A 17,822-nucleotide genomic window follows, 5' to 3' on the forward strand; every position below is an offset into this window, starting at 1 on the left:
GCAGCTGGCGAGGCGGCAAAGACGGAGGCACGACTTCAGAAACAGGGGCAACACGTCGATGAGGCCGTCGCCACTCAACAAGAGACGGCAGAGGACAGTGTAGCTGTGACGAACGCTTAAGTAAAGAGCCTACCTGAACTGTGAGCGACGTGTGAACTGGGAGCGACCCCCCTGAACCTGAGGGCATGGACACCCGTAGCGGGCTCGCTAACTTGCAGGCGGGGAAACGCCCACGCGACCAGACCAATAGCCTGGCTACGATACAGGACAGCAGTGGCGGACACGAGCCACCGCCCAAAACACCAGGTATGAGGGGACCAACCCTGAAGCTGCGGCCCAACATTACGGACGACCACGGCAGGCGGGTAAACCGCCTCCGTAATTTTGTACAGTCTGTAGCTTAGGCGAGTTGGGGGGTTGGTGAGTGCAATGGCCGTCATCCTGAGCACTATCCTTTTAAGATACGTGTCAGGAACGGGGCCTCAAGTTGCATTTGAGTGTTTCTTAGAGAGGTCGAGTTGTGTTTCCTTTTGTGGCTCTCGCCGCGGTTATCGGCGCGTCATTATGAACACGCGCCCTTGGGTAACTGATGGGCACCCTTCTGCCGTTTAGTCATGGCGGCTAATATTGAAGGAGCGCTACGTGTAGCCACGTTAAATGTACGAGAGCTCAGCGCAAGAAGGCGACAATGTCAGCTAAGTCGTCTTCTCTTAGATAATGACTTGCATTTTGTGGGAATCCAAGAAACCAAAATAGAGAGCCAAGAGCTAACCGACAGAATGGTGTCCAATTTTCGTACTCACTTCGACGTGTGTGTTTCTCACGCTGTTGGTGGATCAGGTGGTTGCGCTATATTCATTCGAACAAACTTTGGCATTTCTGTGCAGTCAGTGTTTTCGTGTGAAACTGGGCGCCTTTTAGTGGCTGATTTTTGTTATTGCGATAAGGATTTCCGTGTCATTTGTGTTTACGCACCGAATATCGAAACAGACCGGCGATCCTTCTTTGAGCGTCTTGAAGGGTACGTAAACTGTCAGAAGGTGGTAATACTGCTGGGGGATTTCAACTCTGTATGCGCTGCTGAAGATCGCGCAAGATGTTCACACGTTCGCGACAAGAGTGCTGAATTGCTAACTGCAGTGGTGCACGATTACAACTTGGAAGTTATCGGTAGTGTCTTCGCCAGCGGTACTCACCCGCAGTTTACCCACTTCCAGCGTGATAGCCACGCTCGGCTAGATAGATATGTGTCAGCCGAATTGGTGCCTTTGTGTAGTGAATATGATGTGCAACCCATTGCATATAGCGATCACTGCTTGGTAACTGCCACCTTTGGGAAAAGACAGATCAAACACACCTTTACTGGGACCTCTGGAAATTGAACGTGCAGTTGTTGGATGACGATGGTTTCGTTGATGCTGTTGCGAAGGAACTAGAAAGCCTGATTTCAGTCCAACTAGAAAGCTTCGCCATTAAATGGGGAGAATTTAAGCAGAAAGTTAGAACTATGGCTATTGAAAGAAGCAGTGTACTTCGGCACAACCTGAAACAGGCAGAAACAAACCTACGCCACCAACTGCAATTTTTCATCAGCATGGAAAATGTCCAGCCTGGTGTGTATACTAAGGAAATAAAGGAAGTAAAAACCGAACTCGAAAGGATAGACTCTGAGAAGTACAAAGCGGCCGTTGTGCGATCAAGGTCTGAGAAGCTGTGGGCGGGAGAAGCGCCAACAAAACGAGCCCTCTCAGACGAGAAAGGGTACGCGTGTCGGAAGGAAATCCGCCAGATAGCTAAAGGCAATGATATCACGTCCGACCAAAACATCAAGCAAGGGATCGCCGATCACTTCAAAGCCTTCTTGAGTCAACCACGTGAACCTAATGAAGGCTACGAGATGGGATTCCTTTCATTGATGCCAAGGCTAGATGAAGAAGTTAAGACACGGCTTGAACATCCCATTACCCTGAGTGAGATAGAGTGCGCAATAGACGAGTTGGCCCCCGGTAAAGCACCTGGGCCTGATGGCTTAGGGGCCACTTTCTATAAAACTTTCAAGTCTGCGCTGGTTCATGTCCTCCAACTAGTTATTAGCGAAGCGTACGACCGCAAAAGGTTGCCCTTGTCTTTCACAACATCGCATATCGACTAATCCCGAAGAGTGATGATGAAAAGAAACGCTTGTTGCCTGGCTCATATCGCCCGATAACTCTAGCCAACGTTGACTATATAATATTCACAAAAGTTTCAGCAAAACGACTGCAAAGTGTCATAAAAACATTGGTAGGGCCGCACCAGACTTGTGGCGTTAAAGGCCGCAGTATTACAACAAATGTACACGTGGCTCGAAGAGTGCTAGAGTGTTGCGATTGGCGATTACGTCGCGACGATGCAGATTGATTTGGCAAAAGCCTTCGACCTCGTCTCGCACAAGGCTCGGCTATGCATACTTGAACATACAAATGTTGGCAGTGTGATAACGGAAGGTGTCACGATGGCTTACAAAGACTGCTCAACGCGAATTACTGTTAATGGGGAGCTCACCGATAGCTTTCGTGTGCTCTCGTCGGTGCGTCAAGTATGCACGCTTTCGCCCCTCCTTTTTGCTGCTTATCTCGAGCCACTCTGTTTGGCCATTAAAATCAACGAACGCATAGCAGGCTATCGACTACAATCGGCACATGTTAAAATATTGGCGTATGCAGACGACATCGCTATTTTCTGCACAGATAAAGCCAGCATTAAAGAGGCAACTGCTGTAATCGAAAAGTGTTGCGATGCAACTGGAGCCCTGATAAACTGGGATAAAAGTTATGGCTTCTGGCATGGGAGTTGGGAATGCACGCCGGAGACCTTTTCTCGATTGAATTGGTCAAGGTTACCTACAAAGTACCTGGGGGTGCCTCTCGGAAGCTACTGTGAGCCCGAACCGTACTGGCTCGACCAAGTTTCGAGAGCAAAGGAAAAGGCTAAAGGTTGGAGAGGCAAGCAATTGTTAATGTTTTCTAGAGCCACTGTTTGCAACCTTTTTTTAGTTTCCAAGATATGGTATGGTATGAATGTGTTGTGTGCTGCGCGGGTAAGCGTACAAAAAATTCACCGCATTTTCGCCACTTTCATTTGGGCCTCTACCTGGGAGAGGACGAGTCGAACAAATTTGTTTTTCCCGGTCAAGAAAGGTGGGCTTGGTCTGGTTCACTTGTTTTTGCGACAAATTGTGTCCCGCTTTGTGTTTCTGCGGGATCAAAATGATCTCTTTCTTCGAACACTAATTCAAGTACGGCTGAGTAGACTTCTCCCAGGATTTGTTGTTTCGTCGGCTCAGAACATGTCGGGAACCGTGACTGGGTACCTGCGTGAAGTGGTGCTGGCGTATAGGATGTTGAATGTGCGTTTTTCGCAGCAGTGTCTGTCCACCGTTGCAAAAAAAAATTGTACAGAGATCTTGTGGACACGATGCTACCTGTACCTTTGTATCGTTCGCCACACCGTGGAGGCCCCGGACAGGACATTCTAAAAAGAGTCAATAAAATGCCAGTACGGCCATCAACTAAGTCTTTCTTTTTTAAATTACATACAAACACACTTTCCGTTAAGACCTGGCTTCATAGCAAGGGTATTTTCATCCCCTGGACAACCGACTGCTTTTTATGTAAAAAACCAGAAACAATAGAACATGTTTTCCTAGATTGCTGGGACCCGCTCTTTCACTGGGACGTTCTGCAGAGAACGCTGAAGAAACAGTTACCTTTGGACCCGCATGGAATACGCTTCTTGCCAGTAGATACCTCAGAGGAAGTACCGTATGACCTCATTATGCTCCTGGGCCTTCACGCGATGTGGAAAACTCGCATGCAATTTGAACATGCAGACATCGTTGTGATACCGGTGCGAGAACACTTCATTGAGAGTGTTGTTTACGTGAGAGACGCGTACAAAGTACTGCCTGATCCACCACAATGGATGTCTGTACTCGATGAACTGGTGTCACTGAAAAGATTTTAGTACTGTGCTGGCCAATGTGTGGCTGGCACGTTTTATCATTTGTAACCCTTGATTTTGTACGTCGAAGACGGCAATAAAGAAAAAAAAGTTCCCGTGGTGTAGTGGTTATCACGTGCGCCTCACGCGCGCAAGGTCCCCGGTTCCATCCCGGGCGGGAACAAAGCTTTTTCATTTTTATTTCTATTGCGATCGTATACGCGCAGAAGAAAAGGGGGAGCGAAATACTCTACTGCGTGTTCGGTTCCTGTGGTGTGATTCGGCTTTCTGCCGCGCTAGTGAGCGGATGTGTCGAACATGAGCTCCATAGGAGCGGCTTCAGCGGCCCAGCAGGGCCGCGGTACCAGGAATTTTGGCTCAGAAGACCCGGACTATCAAGTTTTGCTGCCTCAACTGCCTACAGGTCGGATTGTTTTAAATACATTGTTTTTACATGCTGATGTGCGTGCCAGGCCGTATCGGGTGGAGCACTTCCGCGACGCACTAGCTAGCTTAGGCGTACTGCCGGATGTTATCGCCCTAGGGGCGTATCAAATGAGCCACGTTTGGGCAGTGACTTTCAAGAGTGATGAAGGTGTCAAAAGGCTTGCAAGCGCCAAGGAAGTAAAAGTGAATGAACATCGGTGCATCGTTGTTGATCCAGCAAACCAGGCCGTGCGGCTGAAGCTGCATTGGATGTTACACAACGTGACGGACGAGGACATACGCACCGCCCTTTCACCGTACGGAAAGGTCATGGACGTCTTCCGGGAGAAATGGCGTGTCCACGGAGTGCAAGATAAAGCATCCTCAACGCGTGCGGTGTCGTTGGTTTTGAAGACGGGTATGACCGTGGAAGACCTGCCTCATCAACTTCGTGTCGCTGGTGAGCAGGCCTTAGTTGTTGTACCAGGCAGAGCACCACTTTGCCTGAAATGCCGAAACACCAGTCATATTCGGCGTGACTGTCGCGTCCCGAGATGTGCCGTTTTCCGGCGCTACGGCCATGATGAGACGGAGTGTGTTAAGACCTACGCGTCCGTAACGGGACCGGCGCCTCGGGAGGACGTGGCTGACCTGTTAATGGATGAAGCAGACGTGGATGAGTCTTTCCATGTGCAAGTACTGCCGGCCGACACATTTGCGACGCCCACTGAGCAGGCTTACATAGCCTCGAAGGTGGCAACTGTAGTAACTACTGAACAGAAAGCTGCAGTGCAGACAAGTGACGGAAAAGGCAAAGAAGAAACGGCCATAGAACTCGCCTCTGCCGGGGCGAGTACAGCAGAGCACGGGCCAGCAACTGCAATGATGGACGTCGCAGACACGAGTGCAAGCAGTGCAGCTACGAAGAGAGCAAGGGACGTAACGAGCGGCCAAGAGGAGGAATTTGACAACGAGACCAAAGACGAACCGCCGCAGAAAACCCAGGTGAGTCGTCGGGCGTCCATTCGCCCGAAACCGAACATCCCACCGGACAGACGGACGGCGGCAGAACCGCCTACCTAGGACCTGGCGCCTACTGGGGCGCCCGGACTAGCGACGTCAAGAGATGGGTGCCACTTCAGAATTATCCTACGCGTACACCGTAAATGTACGCGTGAGGTAAGAGCGGCTTTTCGTTGAGCATTTGTTTTTGGAAAGTTTTTTACAAAGTGTTGGAATGGTTTGTACTCCAGCGGCACCTTGCGATCGGCTTGCTTATACAGACTAATGGCGGTGAAATTAGAGGCAGCATTGAGAGTGGCCACTTTAAATGTTCGTGGCCTTGGAGCGCGAAGGAGACAGTATCAACTCAGTCGCTCGTGTATGGAGAAGGAACTCGATGTTGTCGCCTTACAAGAAACTAAGGTCGAAACTCAAGAGCAGACCGATCGCATGGTGACGCCTTTCACGGCGCATTACAATTTGAGCGTATGTCATGCTAATGGTACATCAGGCGGGTGCGCGCTGCTTATACGGAAGAGTGCTGGCATTATTGAAGAACGTGTAACTGTATGTCAAACTGGCCGCATGCTCATTGTAGATTTTTTCTTTTCTGGAGTGTCGTGGCGGCTCATATGCGTTTATGCGCCTAACATTGTGAATGACCGAGCGTTGTATTTTGAGTATATAGAGCAGTACCTAAAGTGTGACCGCTACACCATATTTCTTGGTGATATTAATTGTGTGTGTACTGCGGAAGATCGAAACCGAGGGGAACGTGTTCGTGACAAAAGCACTCTCTATTTGAGCTCTCTAATTGACGACCACAACTTAGAAGATGTGGGTCAAATTTTCACTGACGGTACGATTCCGCAGTACACACACATTCAAGGAAACAGCCGAGCAAGGCTGGACAGAGTGTATATTTCACTAGATTTGATCCCCCTTTGTAACAGTTATAATGTCACACCACTATCGTTCACGAATCATAGCTTAGTGAGCTTGTGATGGGGGCAAAAGTTAAAAGAACACGATTCAACTGGAACACGTGGAAATTCAACGAAAAGCTGCTTGATGATGAGCCATTTGTGCGCAGAGTAAAGGAAAAGATATTAGACTTGATGACAAACAAGCATGACAATTTTATGACTGCATGGGAAGAATTTAAGGTCCAAGTTAAGTTCATTGCGATCGAAAGAGGAAGCAGCCGCCAGCATGAAGAACTGCAGAAACAAAGAGAGCTGCAAAGACAGCTATAATTTCTTTTGAGCGTACAAAATACGGTTCATGATCAGGTTGCGGAACATGTAAAGAAAGTAAGACATGAGCTGGAAGTTATTGACGCAGAGCGATATAAAGCTGCAGTTATACGTGCTCGGAGCGAACGGTTATGGATGGGTGAGATGCCAAACAAACGGGCAATGAGCGACGAAAAGCGGCATGCGTCAAGAAATGAGATTAAACAGATACGTTTTCAAAACGAGGTGACGTCAGAAGCTGTTTTAATCGAGAGAGCCTTCGTTGTGCATTATCGGGAATTGTTCGGCAATGGGACACGCTCTGGACTAGGCTTCGACAGCGAATTCATGAGCGAAATGCCAAGGTTGGATGACGGCGTTAGAGAAAGCCTTGAAATGCCAATAAGCGTACCCGAGATTGAAAGGGCGATAGATGAGTTGCCGTCAGGAAAGTCGCCAGGGCCAGACGGCCTAGGCGCCAAGTTTTACAAATCATTCAGTCACGAGTTTTCCTGTATTTTGCACAGACTACTCTCAGAAGTGTACGAAGTTAAAAAAGTGCCACCCTCATTCCGCATGTCACACGTAGCGTTGATTCCAAAAACCGATGACCGGTAAAAGCTTCTTTTAGTAGGCTCATACAGACCGATAAGTCTAACCAACACAGACTACAAAATATTTATGAAAGTAGTGGCTGGACGATTCCAAAGCGTGATTAAGGAGCTTGTAGGGCCACACCAGAACTGTGGCATTAAAGGCCGTACAATTTTCACCAACACCCACATTGCAAGGAATGTGTTAGAATGTTGTGATGACATTGGGGGTCGGGTGGCGATGTTGCAGCTCGACCTTGCGAAGGCCTTCGACCGGGTGTCACATGAGGTGCTTTTCTCTATATTGCAGTACTGTAATGTTGGGAACATCATTTCAGAGGGCGTTAAAATGGCTTATGAAGAGTGTTCAACGCAGATTGTAATTAATAAATGCCTTAGTTCGAAGGTGCCAGTACGCTCGTCTGTACGACAAGGCTGCCCTTTGTCCCCATTGCTTTTTGCCGTATACCTCGAACTTTTTTCTTTGGCAGTCATCCATGATGTAAACATACGTGGTTTTAGGCTGCACGCCGCTGAAGTTAAAATGCTAGCCTATGCAGATGACGTCGCCGTCTTTTGTGAAGACAAGGAAAGCGTGATCGAGGCTGTCCGCCTGGCAAGATCTTTCTGCAAGTACACGGGCGCCCAGATAAACTTCGAAAAAAGTGTTGGCATATGGCATGGAAATTGGGACGCGATGCCCACTGATTTCGCCGGAATGCAATGGACTACAGTGCCTGCACCTTATCTAGGTGTGTCCCTTGAGGACTATCAAGACTCCACGCAGTTATGGAGCGGACAAACAGAATTGATGAAAGAAAAGATAAAGGGATGGCAAGGCCGGGGATTATCAGTGTTTGCGCGTGCCTCAGCTTGCAATGTTTTTTTGGTTGCCAAAGTCTGGTATATACTGCAAGTAATGTTCATGTCTCGCGTCAGTGTTCAAAAAGTGCACCGTGTGTTTGCTACCTTTATATGGAATTCCACTTGGGAGCGAACCAGCCGTACATACCTTGTTCGCAGTGTTCGCAGTGGAGGCCTTGGGCTCTCACACTTGTTCATCAGACAGATTGTATCGCGGTTCTTTTTCCTGCGCGATGAACGAAATGCTTTTCTCCGCACTGTCATTCAGGCGAGAATGGCAACAGAACTGCCGGAATTTGTTTTAAGTACATCCAGTGTTATCAGTAGAAGAGCGACTGGTTATTATCGTGAAGTAGTCGCGTCTTTTCGAATACTCTGTGCGTGGTTTTCGCTGGAGTATTTGTGCTCAGTGAGAAAGAAAAAACTGTACGTCGATTTTGTTGACAGCATGCTACCGTCCCCACTGTATAGGATTGTTCACTGTGGAGGCCCAGGAAAAGATGTGCTGAAACGAGTCAAAAGGATGCCTGTAAGACCTGCTGCGAAAACATTTTTTTCCAGCTACACACAAACACCCTCCCCGTTAAAGTATGGCTTGAACAGAAAGGAATATTCGTACCGTGGACAACGAACTGCTTGCTGTGTACAACGAACTGCTTGCTGTGTACAAAGCCCGAAACAATTGAACATGCCTTCATTGATTGTCGGGACGCAGTATTTCATTGGGATGTCTTGCAGCGCACTCTCAAAAAAGAACTCCCCATAACCCCGTATGGAATTCGATTCCTGCCAGTTGAAAGTGATCAAGGAATACCTTTTGATATGTTCATGCTCCTGGGCTTCCACAGTTTGTGGAAGACGAGAATGGCTGTTCGTCATGCTGACGCCAATGCGCGCTCTACGCGAGAGAACTTCATTGAAAGTGTTTCTTTTATACGAGAAGTGTATCGTGCACAGAGTGAACCCGCAGACTGGGTTAGCATTCTTGATGAGCTGGTGTGCCTCAAGAAATTTTAATATGACCATCCCGCCTGACGTGATGTCGGTGCACTGTATATATGCATTTGTATTGTTTCGCTAGTGTCAAAGCAGGCATTTTAGAAGTTTATAAACTGCGCAAGAAAACGAACACACAAGAAGGAAAACACACACGACACCACGAGGTGTCGTGTGTGTCGCGCTCGTGGTGTCGTGTGTGTTTTCCTTCTTGTGTGTTCGTTTTCTTGCGCAGTTTATAAACTTCTAAAAGCTATGAACCAACTAGCCCACCAGAACGTCCTACTAAAGCAGGCAATAAAGAAAAAAAAATCGGTTCCTGTGGTGTAGTGGTTATCACATGCGCCTTACACGCGCAAGGTCCCCTTTTCGATCCCGGGCGGGAACAAAGCTTTTCGTTGTTATTTCTATTGCGATCGTATACGCGCAGAAGAAAAGGGGGAGCGAAATACTCTACTCCGTGCTCGGTTCCCGTGGTGTAGTGGTTATCACGTGCGCCTCACACGCGCAAGGTCCCCGGTTCGATCCCGGGCGGGAACAAAGCTTTTCGTTTTTATTTCTATTGCGATCGTATACGCGCAGAAGTAAAGGGGGAGCGAAATAACCTACTCCGTGCTCGGTTCCCGTGGTGTCATTCTGCTTCCGGCAGCCGTGCTGTGCGGTTCGTAGGATCATGAGCTCCGTTGGAGCGGCGATGGCGGCCCTTACCAGCCGCGGTAACAGGAAACAAGAAGAAGATGAGTACCATTTTGTTTTGCCACGACTGCCTACAGGACGCATCGTTACCAATACAGTTTTTCTGCATGGTGACGTGCGAGCACGGCCTTACAGAGTTGAAGATTTCAGGGACGCCCTCGCTCTTGCCGGGATGCTGCCGGAAGTTGTCGCACTCGGAGCCTACCAGATTAACCATGTCTGGGCGGTTACCATGTGCAATGCAGACGCTACCAAGCGGCTGCTAGCCTTGAAGGAAATGGAAGTGAAGGGACGGCGCTGCGTCGTCGTGGACCCACAGGACAGGCAAGTCAAGTTACGCCTTCACTGGCTTATTTACGGCGTAGCTGACGAGGACGTCCGTACAGCGCTAGCCGCTTATGGCAAGGTGGTTGACGTACAGCGTGAGCGTTGGCGGGTGCCGGGTGTTCAAGAAAAGAACTCGACTGCCCGGACGGTGCTGATGAAGTTGAAAACTGGCTTGAAGTTGGAAGACCTACCGCACCAGGTACGGGTCGCCGGAGAACTAGCATTAGTGGTAGTTCCGGGGCGACCAATGCAGTGCCTGCGCTGTCAGGGCTCTGGACATGTCCGGCGTGACTGTAAAGTGCCTCGGTGCTCGATATGCAGACGATTTGGACACGAAGACGCTCAGTGCACGCGGTCCTACGCCGCAGCTGCTGGGCGAGGAGTGAGCGACTACACCGAGAAGCTCTTAATGGACGTGACCGAAGCCGAGGAGGCAGCAAAGGGAAGCGGAAGCTTGGAAACCCAAAAGGAACCGCGCAGCGAAAAGACACCAGAAGGCAAGCAAAGCCAGGGGACAACGGAGGCTACGACCAAGCCGCCAGCAACAGTGACCGAGCTGGCAGCCACGCCCGTTCCCGCTGACGACGACACGTTGGAGAGCAGCGATACAGAAGGCACCCAAGCTGAACCAAGGAAGCCGCGCTTGCAGGGGAGCCAAGCCCATAGCAGAAGAGTCAACCCGGCTGTCAAGCGTCCGCTTGAAGGGACCGCGGACCAGAAGGCGTCCTCCGGGAGATGCCCCAGCCTTAAGCCACGGCCAAATCTCGAATCGGAGAGGAAGGCCACCGACGAGCCGCCGAGGCAGCACCTGGACACCGGGCAACCGGGCGGATCCGAAGACGTCTAGCCGTGTGCTAGACGTGCAAGGTAAGCGTCATGCTTCGGGTCCTGCTACCTCCTGTTAAAACATGGCACGCAACGCGTCGTTTAGTTTGGCTACGTTAAACGTGGGAGGTCTAGCCGCAAAGAAAAAGCAGAGCCAAGTATACCGGTTGTTGGTAGATCATGACCTCGACATGTTGGCTGTGCAAGAAACAAAAGTTGAAGGGGAGGAGCAGACCCGGAGCATGATGCTTCGCTTCACGGCTCGCTACTACGTTGCACTGAGTCATGCGGTGGGCAAGTCAGCGGGATGCCTGCTATTTTTGAAAAAGTTACCGGGGCTAGATGTACACAGTGTTTATTCATGTCCAAGTGGTAGATTTATTGTTGTTGATTTTTATTACAGTGATGTTACCTGGAGAGTAATATGTATTTATGCACCGAACGGTACAGATGAAAGGTATAATTTTTTTCTGAGCATTGAACCATATCTGACTGCAGACAAACATGTTGTTGTGTTAGGAGATTTCAACTGCGTTTTGAACACTCGGGACCGAAGCAATGCACACGGGTATAGAGACAGAAGTAGTCAGCTTTTATCACGGTTTATTGGAGAACATGATATAGATGATGTAGCAGAATGTCTCGAGGGAGCGAGAGAAGTGCAGTTTACGCATTTCCAAGGACAGAGTCACGCTCGCCTTGACCGTATTTATGCATCAGTGGAGCTATTACCTTTGTGCACCCAATACCATGTAGTGCCTGTGTCGTTTTCGGACCATTGTCTGGTTAAATGTATGATGGGAAGTGCGGAAAAACAAAACAAGTTTTCGTGGGATCTGTGGAAAATGAACGTAAAGCTTCTAAGCGACGAATGCTTTATTCAAAATGTGAAGGAGGCGATAGATGCAATGAAATCAGAACAGGTGCCCAGTGTCGGCGCGCAATGGGATTTATTTAAGCAACATGTCAAAATGAAAGCCACAGAGCGAGCTAGCTGCATTAAGTATGAGGATAAAGTTAAAGAAAGAAATTTAAGAACGTTGCTTGAAAAACTGGTTAAGCTTGAATGCCGTGAGCCGGGCAAGTTTAAAGACGACATTCGTAGCATAAAACAGAAACTCGAAGCAGCAGATGAAGAACGTTATCGGGGAGCGATAGTGCGAGCCAGAGCCGAGGCATGGGCGGCCGGGGAGACGCCCACAAAGCGAGCGCTGGGAATCGAAAGGGCGCACGCAGGCCGTAATCACATCGATGTGATAGAAGAAAATGGTATTGAAACAACAGATACGGAGGCTATAGGGCGAGCTTTCTTCCGATTCTACGAAGGGCTGTTTGCCCATAGATCAGTAGATGTAGAAGGGTTTAAAACAGCCTTCTTAGAGCGCATGCCTCGGCTGTCAGAAGAAAGAAAAGCAGCTCTTGAAGCACCTATAACAATTGCAGAAATGGAAAAGGCAATAGATGATCTTAACCCTGGAAAGTCGCCCGGTCCGGACGGTCTGAGCGCGGCTTGGTACAAAGCATTCAAGCAAGACCTGTCCTGTCAGTTGAAAGATGTCTTTGATGAGGCATTTGGGGTGGGAACGTTACCCCTGTAATTCTCCCAAGCACACACTGTGCTCATTCCAAAAACAGAACAAAAAGATAGGCTAAGACTTGTGACATCATACAGACCAATCTCACTAACTAACTGTGATTATAAAATATTTATGAAAGTATTGGCTAGCAGACTTCAGACCGTTATGACGCAGATTGTGGGAGCCCACCAAACCTGTGGTATTAAGGGCCGCTCTATTTTTACTAATATTCATTCATTGAGGTGTGTGCTCGAGTGTTGTGACGCCTCTCGGTCGGCTGTCGCAATACTCCAGCTTGACCTAGAAAAGGCATTTGACTGTGTATCTCATGTATTATTGCGTTCCATACTCGAACATGTTAATTTAGGCTCAATCATCATCGACGGAATATCCCTAGCTTACAGAAACTGGAAAACGCGCCTGATAGTCAACAACAGATTGGGGGCCCCAGTTGACGTCCAGCGGAGCGTGCGTCAAGGGTGCCCACTGAGTCCTCTTTTGTTTAGTATATATATTGAAACTTTGTGTCAAGCAATAATTGAAAATGATGGTGTTCATGGGTTCAGATTGCAGGCGTCCGAGCTAAAGCTCTTAGCGTACGCTGATGATATAGCGGTGTGCTGTACGAAAAAGGAGAGCCTGCTAGAGACAGTCGCTGTAGTAAGACGGTTCGGAGAAGTAACGGGGAGCTTTGTGAACTGGGGAAAGTGTCTGGGCTTTTGGCACGGCGAGTGGCAGTCAACACCAGAGACATTTGCCAACGTGAAATGGGTTAAAACCCCAGTGAAGTACCTCGGCGTTCCCCTTGAAAGTTGATGATGATGAAAATCATGATGAAATGATTGAAAATGATGATTTCTGGCTAGAACAAGCCAAAGAAACACGAGAAAAGGCGGAGAGATGGAAAGGTTCACACCTATCAATTTTCGCCAGAGCGACAGTGTGCAATTTGTTTTTTGTTAGTAAATTATGGTACATGATGCAAGTGTTGTATTGTTCGCTAGTGCATGTGCAGAAGTTGCACCGAGTGTTCGCTGTTTTTATTTGGGCTTCCAGCTGGGAACGCAGCAGCCGCACGAATCTTTTCAGGCGAGTGAAAGAGGGAGGCCTGGGTCTGGCACACCTATTCGTGCGGCAGCTTGTAAGCCGTTTTTTCTTCTTTCGGGACGTCAAAGACCCGTTCTTAAGATCGGTGTGTCAAGTGAGACTTTGTAGTGCGTTACCAGAGCTTGTTATCAGCAGCGAAATTATGCCTGGTACTTTGTTTGGGTACTTCAAGGAGATAGTAGCCAGTGTTCGTTTTTTGTCTGTACGGTTCTCGAATGATTATATGTTCAGCGTGAAAAGAAAGAAAATGTACAGTGACCTGTGTGATGTTATTTTTCCAGTACCGATGTACAGAGCCATATACAGTGGAGGTCAGGGAAAGAACGTTTTGAAACGAGAAAAAAGAATGCACGTGCAGCCAGGAGTGAAATCTTTCTTCTTCAAGCTTCACACTGGCACCCTGACAGTGAGAACCTTCTTAGAAGAACGCGGGTTTTACATGCCGTGGGGGTCAAACTGTCTGATTTGTAAAAAGCCTGAAACAGTAGACCATGTTTTCATACATTGTTGGGAGGGGGTGTACTTTTGGGACGTTCTGCAAAGAACAATGAAGAAAGAATTGCCCTTACATCCGCAGGGCATAAGATTTCTACCACTGGATAATGAGGACGGGGTCCCATTTGACCTCATCATGCTGAATGGCCTCTACTGTCTATGGCGATCCCGAATGCAAGGCTTCTATTGTGACCCAGAAGCGCGGCCTGCGCGCATACATTTCCATGAACACATGTCACACTTTCTGGAGGTGAAAAGAGCCCAAGTTGATGTGCCTGATTGGCTACCAAGGGTAGAGGCCTTGGCATCCCTAAAGGAATTTTAAAAGACAAAGTCAGCCAAGTCATGCTGGCTGCTATGTAAGAGCTTGTTTTTTTTTCTTCTGTATTTTCGTGTACTAGTTATGCATTCTGTTTGTTTTGCTGACAGTGTGTCGGTGAACCTGTCGAGAACTGGCAATAAAGAAAAAAAAGGTTCCCGTGGTGTGATTCCACTTCCGGCCACCGCCGTGAACGGTCGAGGAATGTTTCGCTCCTCTGGGGCGGTGTCAGCGGCCATGTTTAGCCGCGGTAACAGGAATGCTGCCAGTGCCAACCAGGATTACGAAATCATTTTGCCTCCTCTTCCAAATGGTCGTATTGTTTTAAACACTGTATTTTTTCATGCGGATGTTCGAGGAAGACCCTACCGTGTAGAAGACATCCGAGATGCCTTTGGGCGTTTGGCAATGCTCCCTAACGTTGAAGCGTTAGGGGCATACCAAATGAACCACGTGTGGGCGGTCACCCTCAAGAATACGGAGGCAAAGAAGAGACTGCTTTCTGCAACCGACGTTTCCGTGAAGGACCGCCGTTGCGTCGTTGTGGACCCGAACAACCAGGACGTTCGACTAAAGCTCCATTGGGTGCTTCATTACGTAGACGACGAAGACATACGGACTGCGCTTGCACCTTACGGTAAGGTCACCGAAGTGGCAAGAGAGCGATGGCGAACGGAAAGTTTATCGGACAAAGGCTCTACAACGCGCATTATCAGCCTTCAACTCAAGGTAGGGTATACCAAGGAAGACATTCCACATCAACTACGAGTAGCAGGAGACCTGACGTTGGTAGTAGTGGCCGGAAGAGCTCCACTCTGCCTACGGTGTAAAGGGACCGGTCATATACGACGCGAATGTCGTGTCCCTCGGTGCGCACTGTGCAAACGCTTTGGCCACGCCGAGGAAGACTGCGTGAGGACTTACGCGAAGGTCACAGGGCGCTCTGCGTGGGACGACAATGCAGAGCTACAAATGAATGAATTGGAAGCTGAGGAAGTTGCCACCAGCAAGACCGGAGAACCCGAGTCGGAGGAAACGCCCCCTTCGCTCCAGTCGCCCAGTGCAGACGAGAAACAGGATAACGACAAGCAGGTTGTACAACCTGTACCGTCTCCTGTGACGACAACCAGTGCTTCCAGCAGCTCAGTGAAAAAAAATATGAGCCAGCCGACCCCTTTGGAAAAGTCCGAAGACGTTGATATGACGGATTCGAAGATCGGCGCAGGGAAAAGAACACGTGAGGAAACAGCAGCAGGGAATGGAGCCTCAAACGAGCCCAATGCCGGCGAGCCACCCACTAAAGCGTCCCAAGGGCGCCGCCCGAGCTTCAAGCCGAAACCCAACGTACCGCCGGACCGTCACATTCCAGGGGGCTCGTAGCCCCCTGTTTCAGAGAGGCCTGTACTGTCTCAACCCCCTGGTTCAGGCGCTACGCATGCAAAAAGTGAGGGAGGACAAGCTGAGGGGCTTGAACCCCAGTGCCTTGTTGATAAGGCACTCATGGTGTGTTCGCCCGTGGCAACCGCAGAAACACCAGCTACGAGTGAATTTTCAGTGTCCCACAGAACGAGGTGAGCGCCATGCGACCTGTTTGATCACTCTTATAAATGGCAGTAAGACTTGACGAGCCCATTAGCATAGGCACACTAAACGTGCGAGGCCTTTCTTCAAGGCGTCGACAGTATCAAGTGAGCCGTCTTTTACTGGAGAATGACCTCGACATCGTAGCGATTCAAGAAACGAAAGTCGAAAGCCAGGCTCAGACAGACCGCATGGTAGAACCATTTACTCGACGCTATTATGTATGTGTTTGTCATGCAGTGGGGTCGTCCGGCGGATGTGCCTTGTTATTACGTAACTCCCTAGGAATCGTAGTAGAGACTGTGACTGTGTGTAAAACTGGACGGTTAGTTGTGTGTGATTTCTTGTTCTCTGCTTTGAAGTGGCGGGCCATTTGTTTGTACGCGCCCAACAAAGAAACCGAGCGCTACGATTTTTTTGAAAGCGTTGCATCCTTTTTAAATAGCGAAAGGATCATTCTATTCCTGGGTGATTTTAACTGTGTGTGTTCTGCTGCCGATAGAGCACGGAACGAACCAGTACGCGACAACAGTGCCATGAAATTAAGCACGATAGTTCAGGACCACTCTCTCGAAGATATCGGTCATATTCTAGCTGGCGGTAGACGGCCACAGTTCACTCATTTCCAACGTGCAAGCCATGCACGCTTGGATAGAGTATACATATCTGCAAATATAGTGCCGTTATGCCAAGATTACAACGTCAAACATGTTTCGTTCAGTGATCACAGCTTGGTTATGATTTCCTTAGGAGCAAAGCGCAAAGGGCCGTCGTTCAGTTGGGCACTTTGGAAGTTTAATGACAAGCTTCTGGGCAATGATAAGTTTATGAAAAAAGCAAAAGAAAGTATTGAAAGACTTCTGTCTAAAACGGACAGCTTTATCGCTGAGTGGGAGCTGTTCAAACAAGAAATAAAGATCAATGCAATCGAGGGAGCATGCGCAATGAGACGCAGTGAAAGAAACAAGGAAAATGTACTCCGTAGTCAATTGGACTACTTGCTGAACGCAGAAAGCCTACAATCAGGGGCATTGAATAATGAAATTAAAGGAATAAAAGACAAACTGGATGCTATAGATGTCGAGAGGTATAAAGGTGGCATTGTTCGCGCTCGTAGCGAGAGATTGTGGTTGGGAGAAAGGCCGACCAAACGCTCGTTAACGGACGAAAAAAGTTATGCCGTTAAAAATGAAATAAAAGAAATACAGTATGAGGGTGCCATAACAAATGACAAACGGATAATTGAACTTGCTTTTGTAGAGTACTTTAGAAATCTGTTAGGTCATAAAATGAAAATTGCAACCGGTTTTGAAAATGAGTACCTTCACTTAATGCCAAGAGTAGACGATGATGTGAAGACGCGTCCTGAAGCAGATATTACCGCGCGTGAAATTGAAGAAGCACTTGATGAATTAACTGTAGGGAAATCTCCAGGCCCGCATGGTTTAAGCAGTTCTTTTTACAAAGCTTTTAAAGAAGATCTGGCAAAAGCCCTGCATTGTGTAATAACCGAAGCATATAAAGAAAATGTAGTGCCCCCATCTTTCAAGTGCTCTCACATTGTATTAATCCCAAAAACAGATGACCCGGTCAAGCTCTTATCGGTCACGTCCTATCGACCGATAAGTTTAAGCAACGTTGACTACAAAATATATATGAAAGTACTAGCAAAAAGATTACAAACCGTGATCACAGTTATGGTAGGACCTCACCAAACTTGTGGAATCAGAGGACGCTCGATATTTACCAACATTCATGTTACCAGAAGTATACTTGAATACTGCGACGATTTTTGAGA

At 48.4% G+C, this 17,822-nt stretch overlaps 2 protein-coding genes and 3 non-coding genes across 5 annotated transcripts; all 5 read left to right on the forward strand.

Moving 5' to 3' along the window:
* The first annotated feature begins 4,092 nt into the window (after positions 1-4,092).
* On the forward strand, positions 4,093-4,165 carry Trnav-cac (transfer RNA valine (anticodon CAC)). The gene has a single exon. It is a non-coding gene; the product is annotated as a tRNA-Val (tRNA).
* A 134-nt stretch (positions 4,166-4,299) lies between these two features.
* LOC125943287 (uncharacterized) lies at positions 4,300-5,490 on the forward strand. The gene has a single exon (XM_049662211.1). It carries the CDS (start codon positions 4,300-4,302, stop codon positions 5,488-5,490), a length of 1,191 nt encoding a protein of 396 aa, XP_049518168.1.
* A 3,922-nt stretch (positions 5,491-9,412) lies between these two features.
* Positions 9,413-9,485, forward strand: Trnav-uac (transfer RNA valine (anticodon UAC)). Its single transcript has one exon. It is a non-coding gene; the product is annotated as a tRNA-Val (tRNA).
* A 79-nt stretch (positions 9,486-9,564) lies between these two features.
* Trnav-cac (transfer RNA valine (anticodon CAC)) lies at positions 9,565-9,637 on the forward strand. The gene has a single exon. It is a non-coding gene; the product is annotated as a tRNA-Val (tRNA).
* Positions 9,638-14,680: 5,043 nt separating this feature from the next.
* LOC119443577 (uncharacterized) lies at positions 14,681-15,823 on the forward strand. The gene has a single exon (XM_037708393.2). It carries the CDS (start codon positions 14,681-14,683, stop codon positions 15,821-15,823), a length of 1,143 nt encoding a protein of 380 aa, XP_037564321.2.
* Positions 15,824-17,822: the final 1,999 nt, after the last annotated feature.

The sequence above is a fragment of the Dermacentor silvarum genome, chromosome 1 (assembly GCF_013339745.2).
Source record: "Dermacentor silvarum isolate Dsil-2018 chromosome 1, BIME_Dsil_1.4, whole genome shotgun sequence".
Taxonomy (NCBI): Eukaryota; Metazoa; Arthropoda; class Arachnida; order Ixodida; family Ixodidae; genus Dermacentor; species Dermacentor silvarum.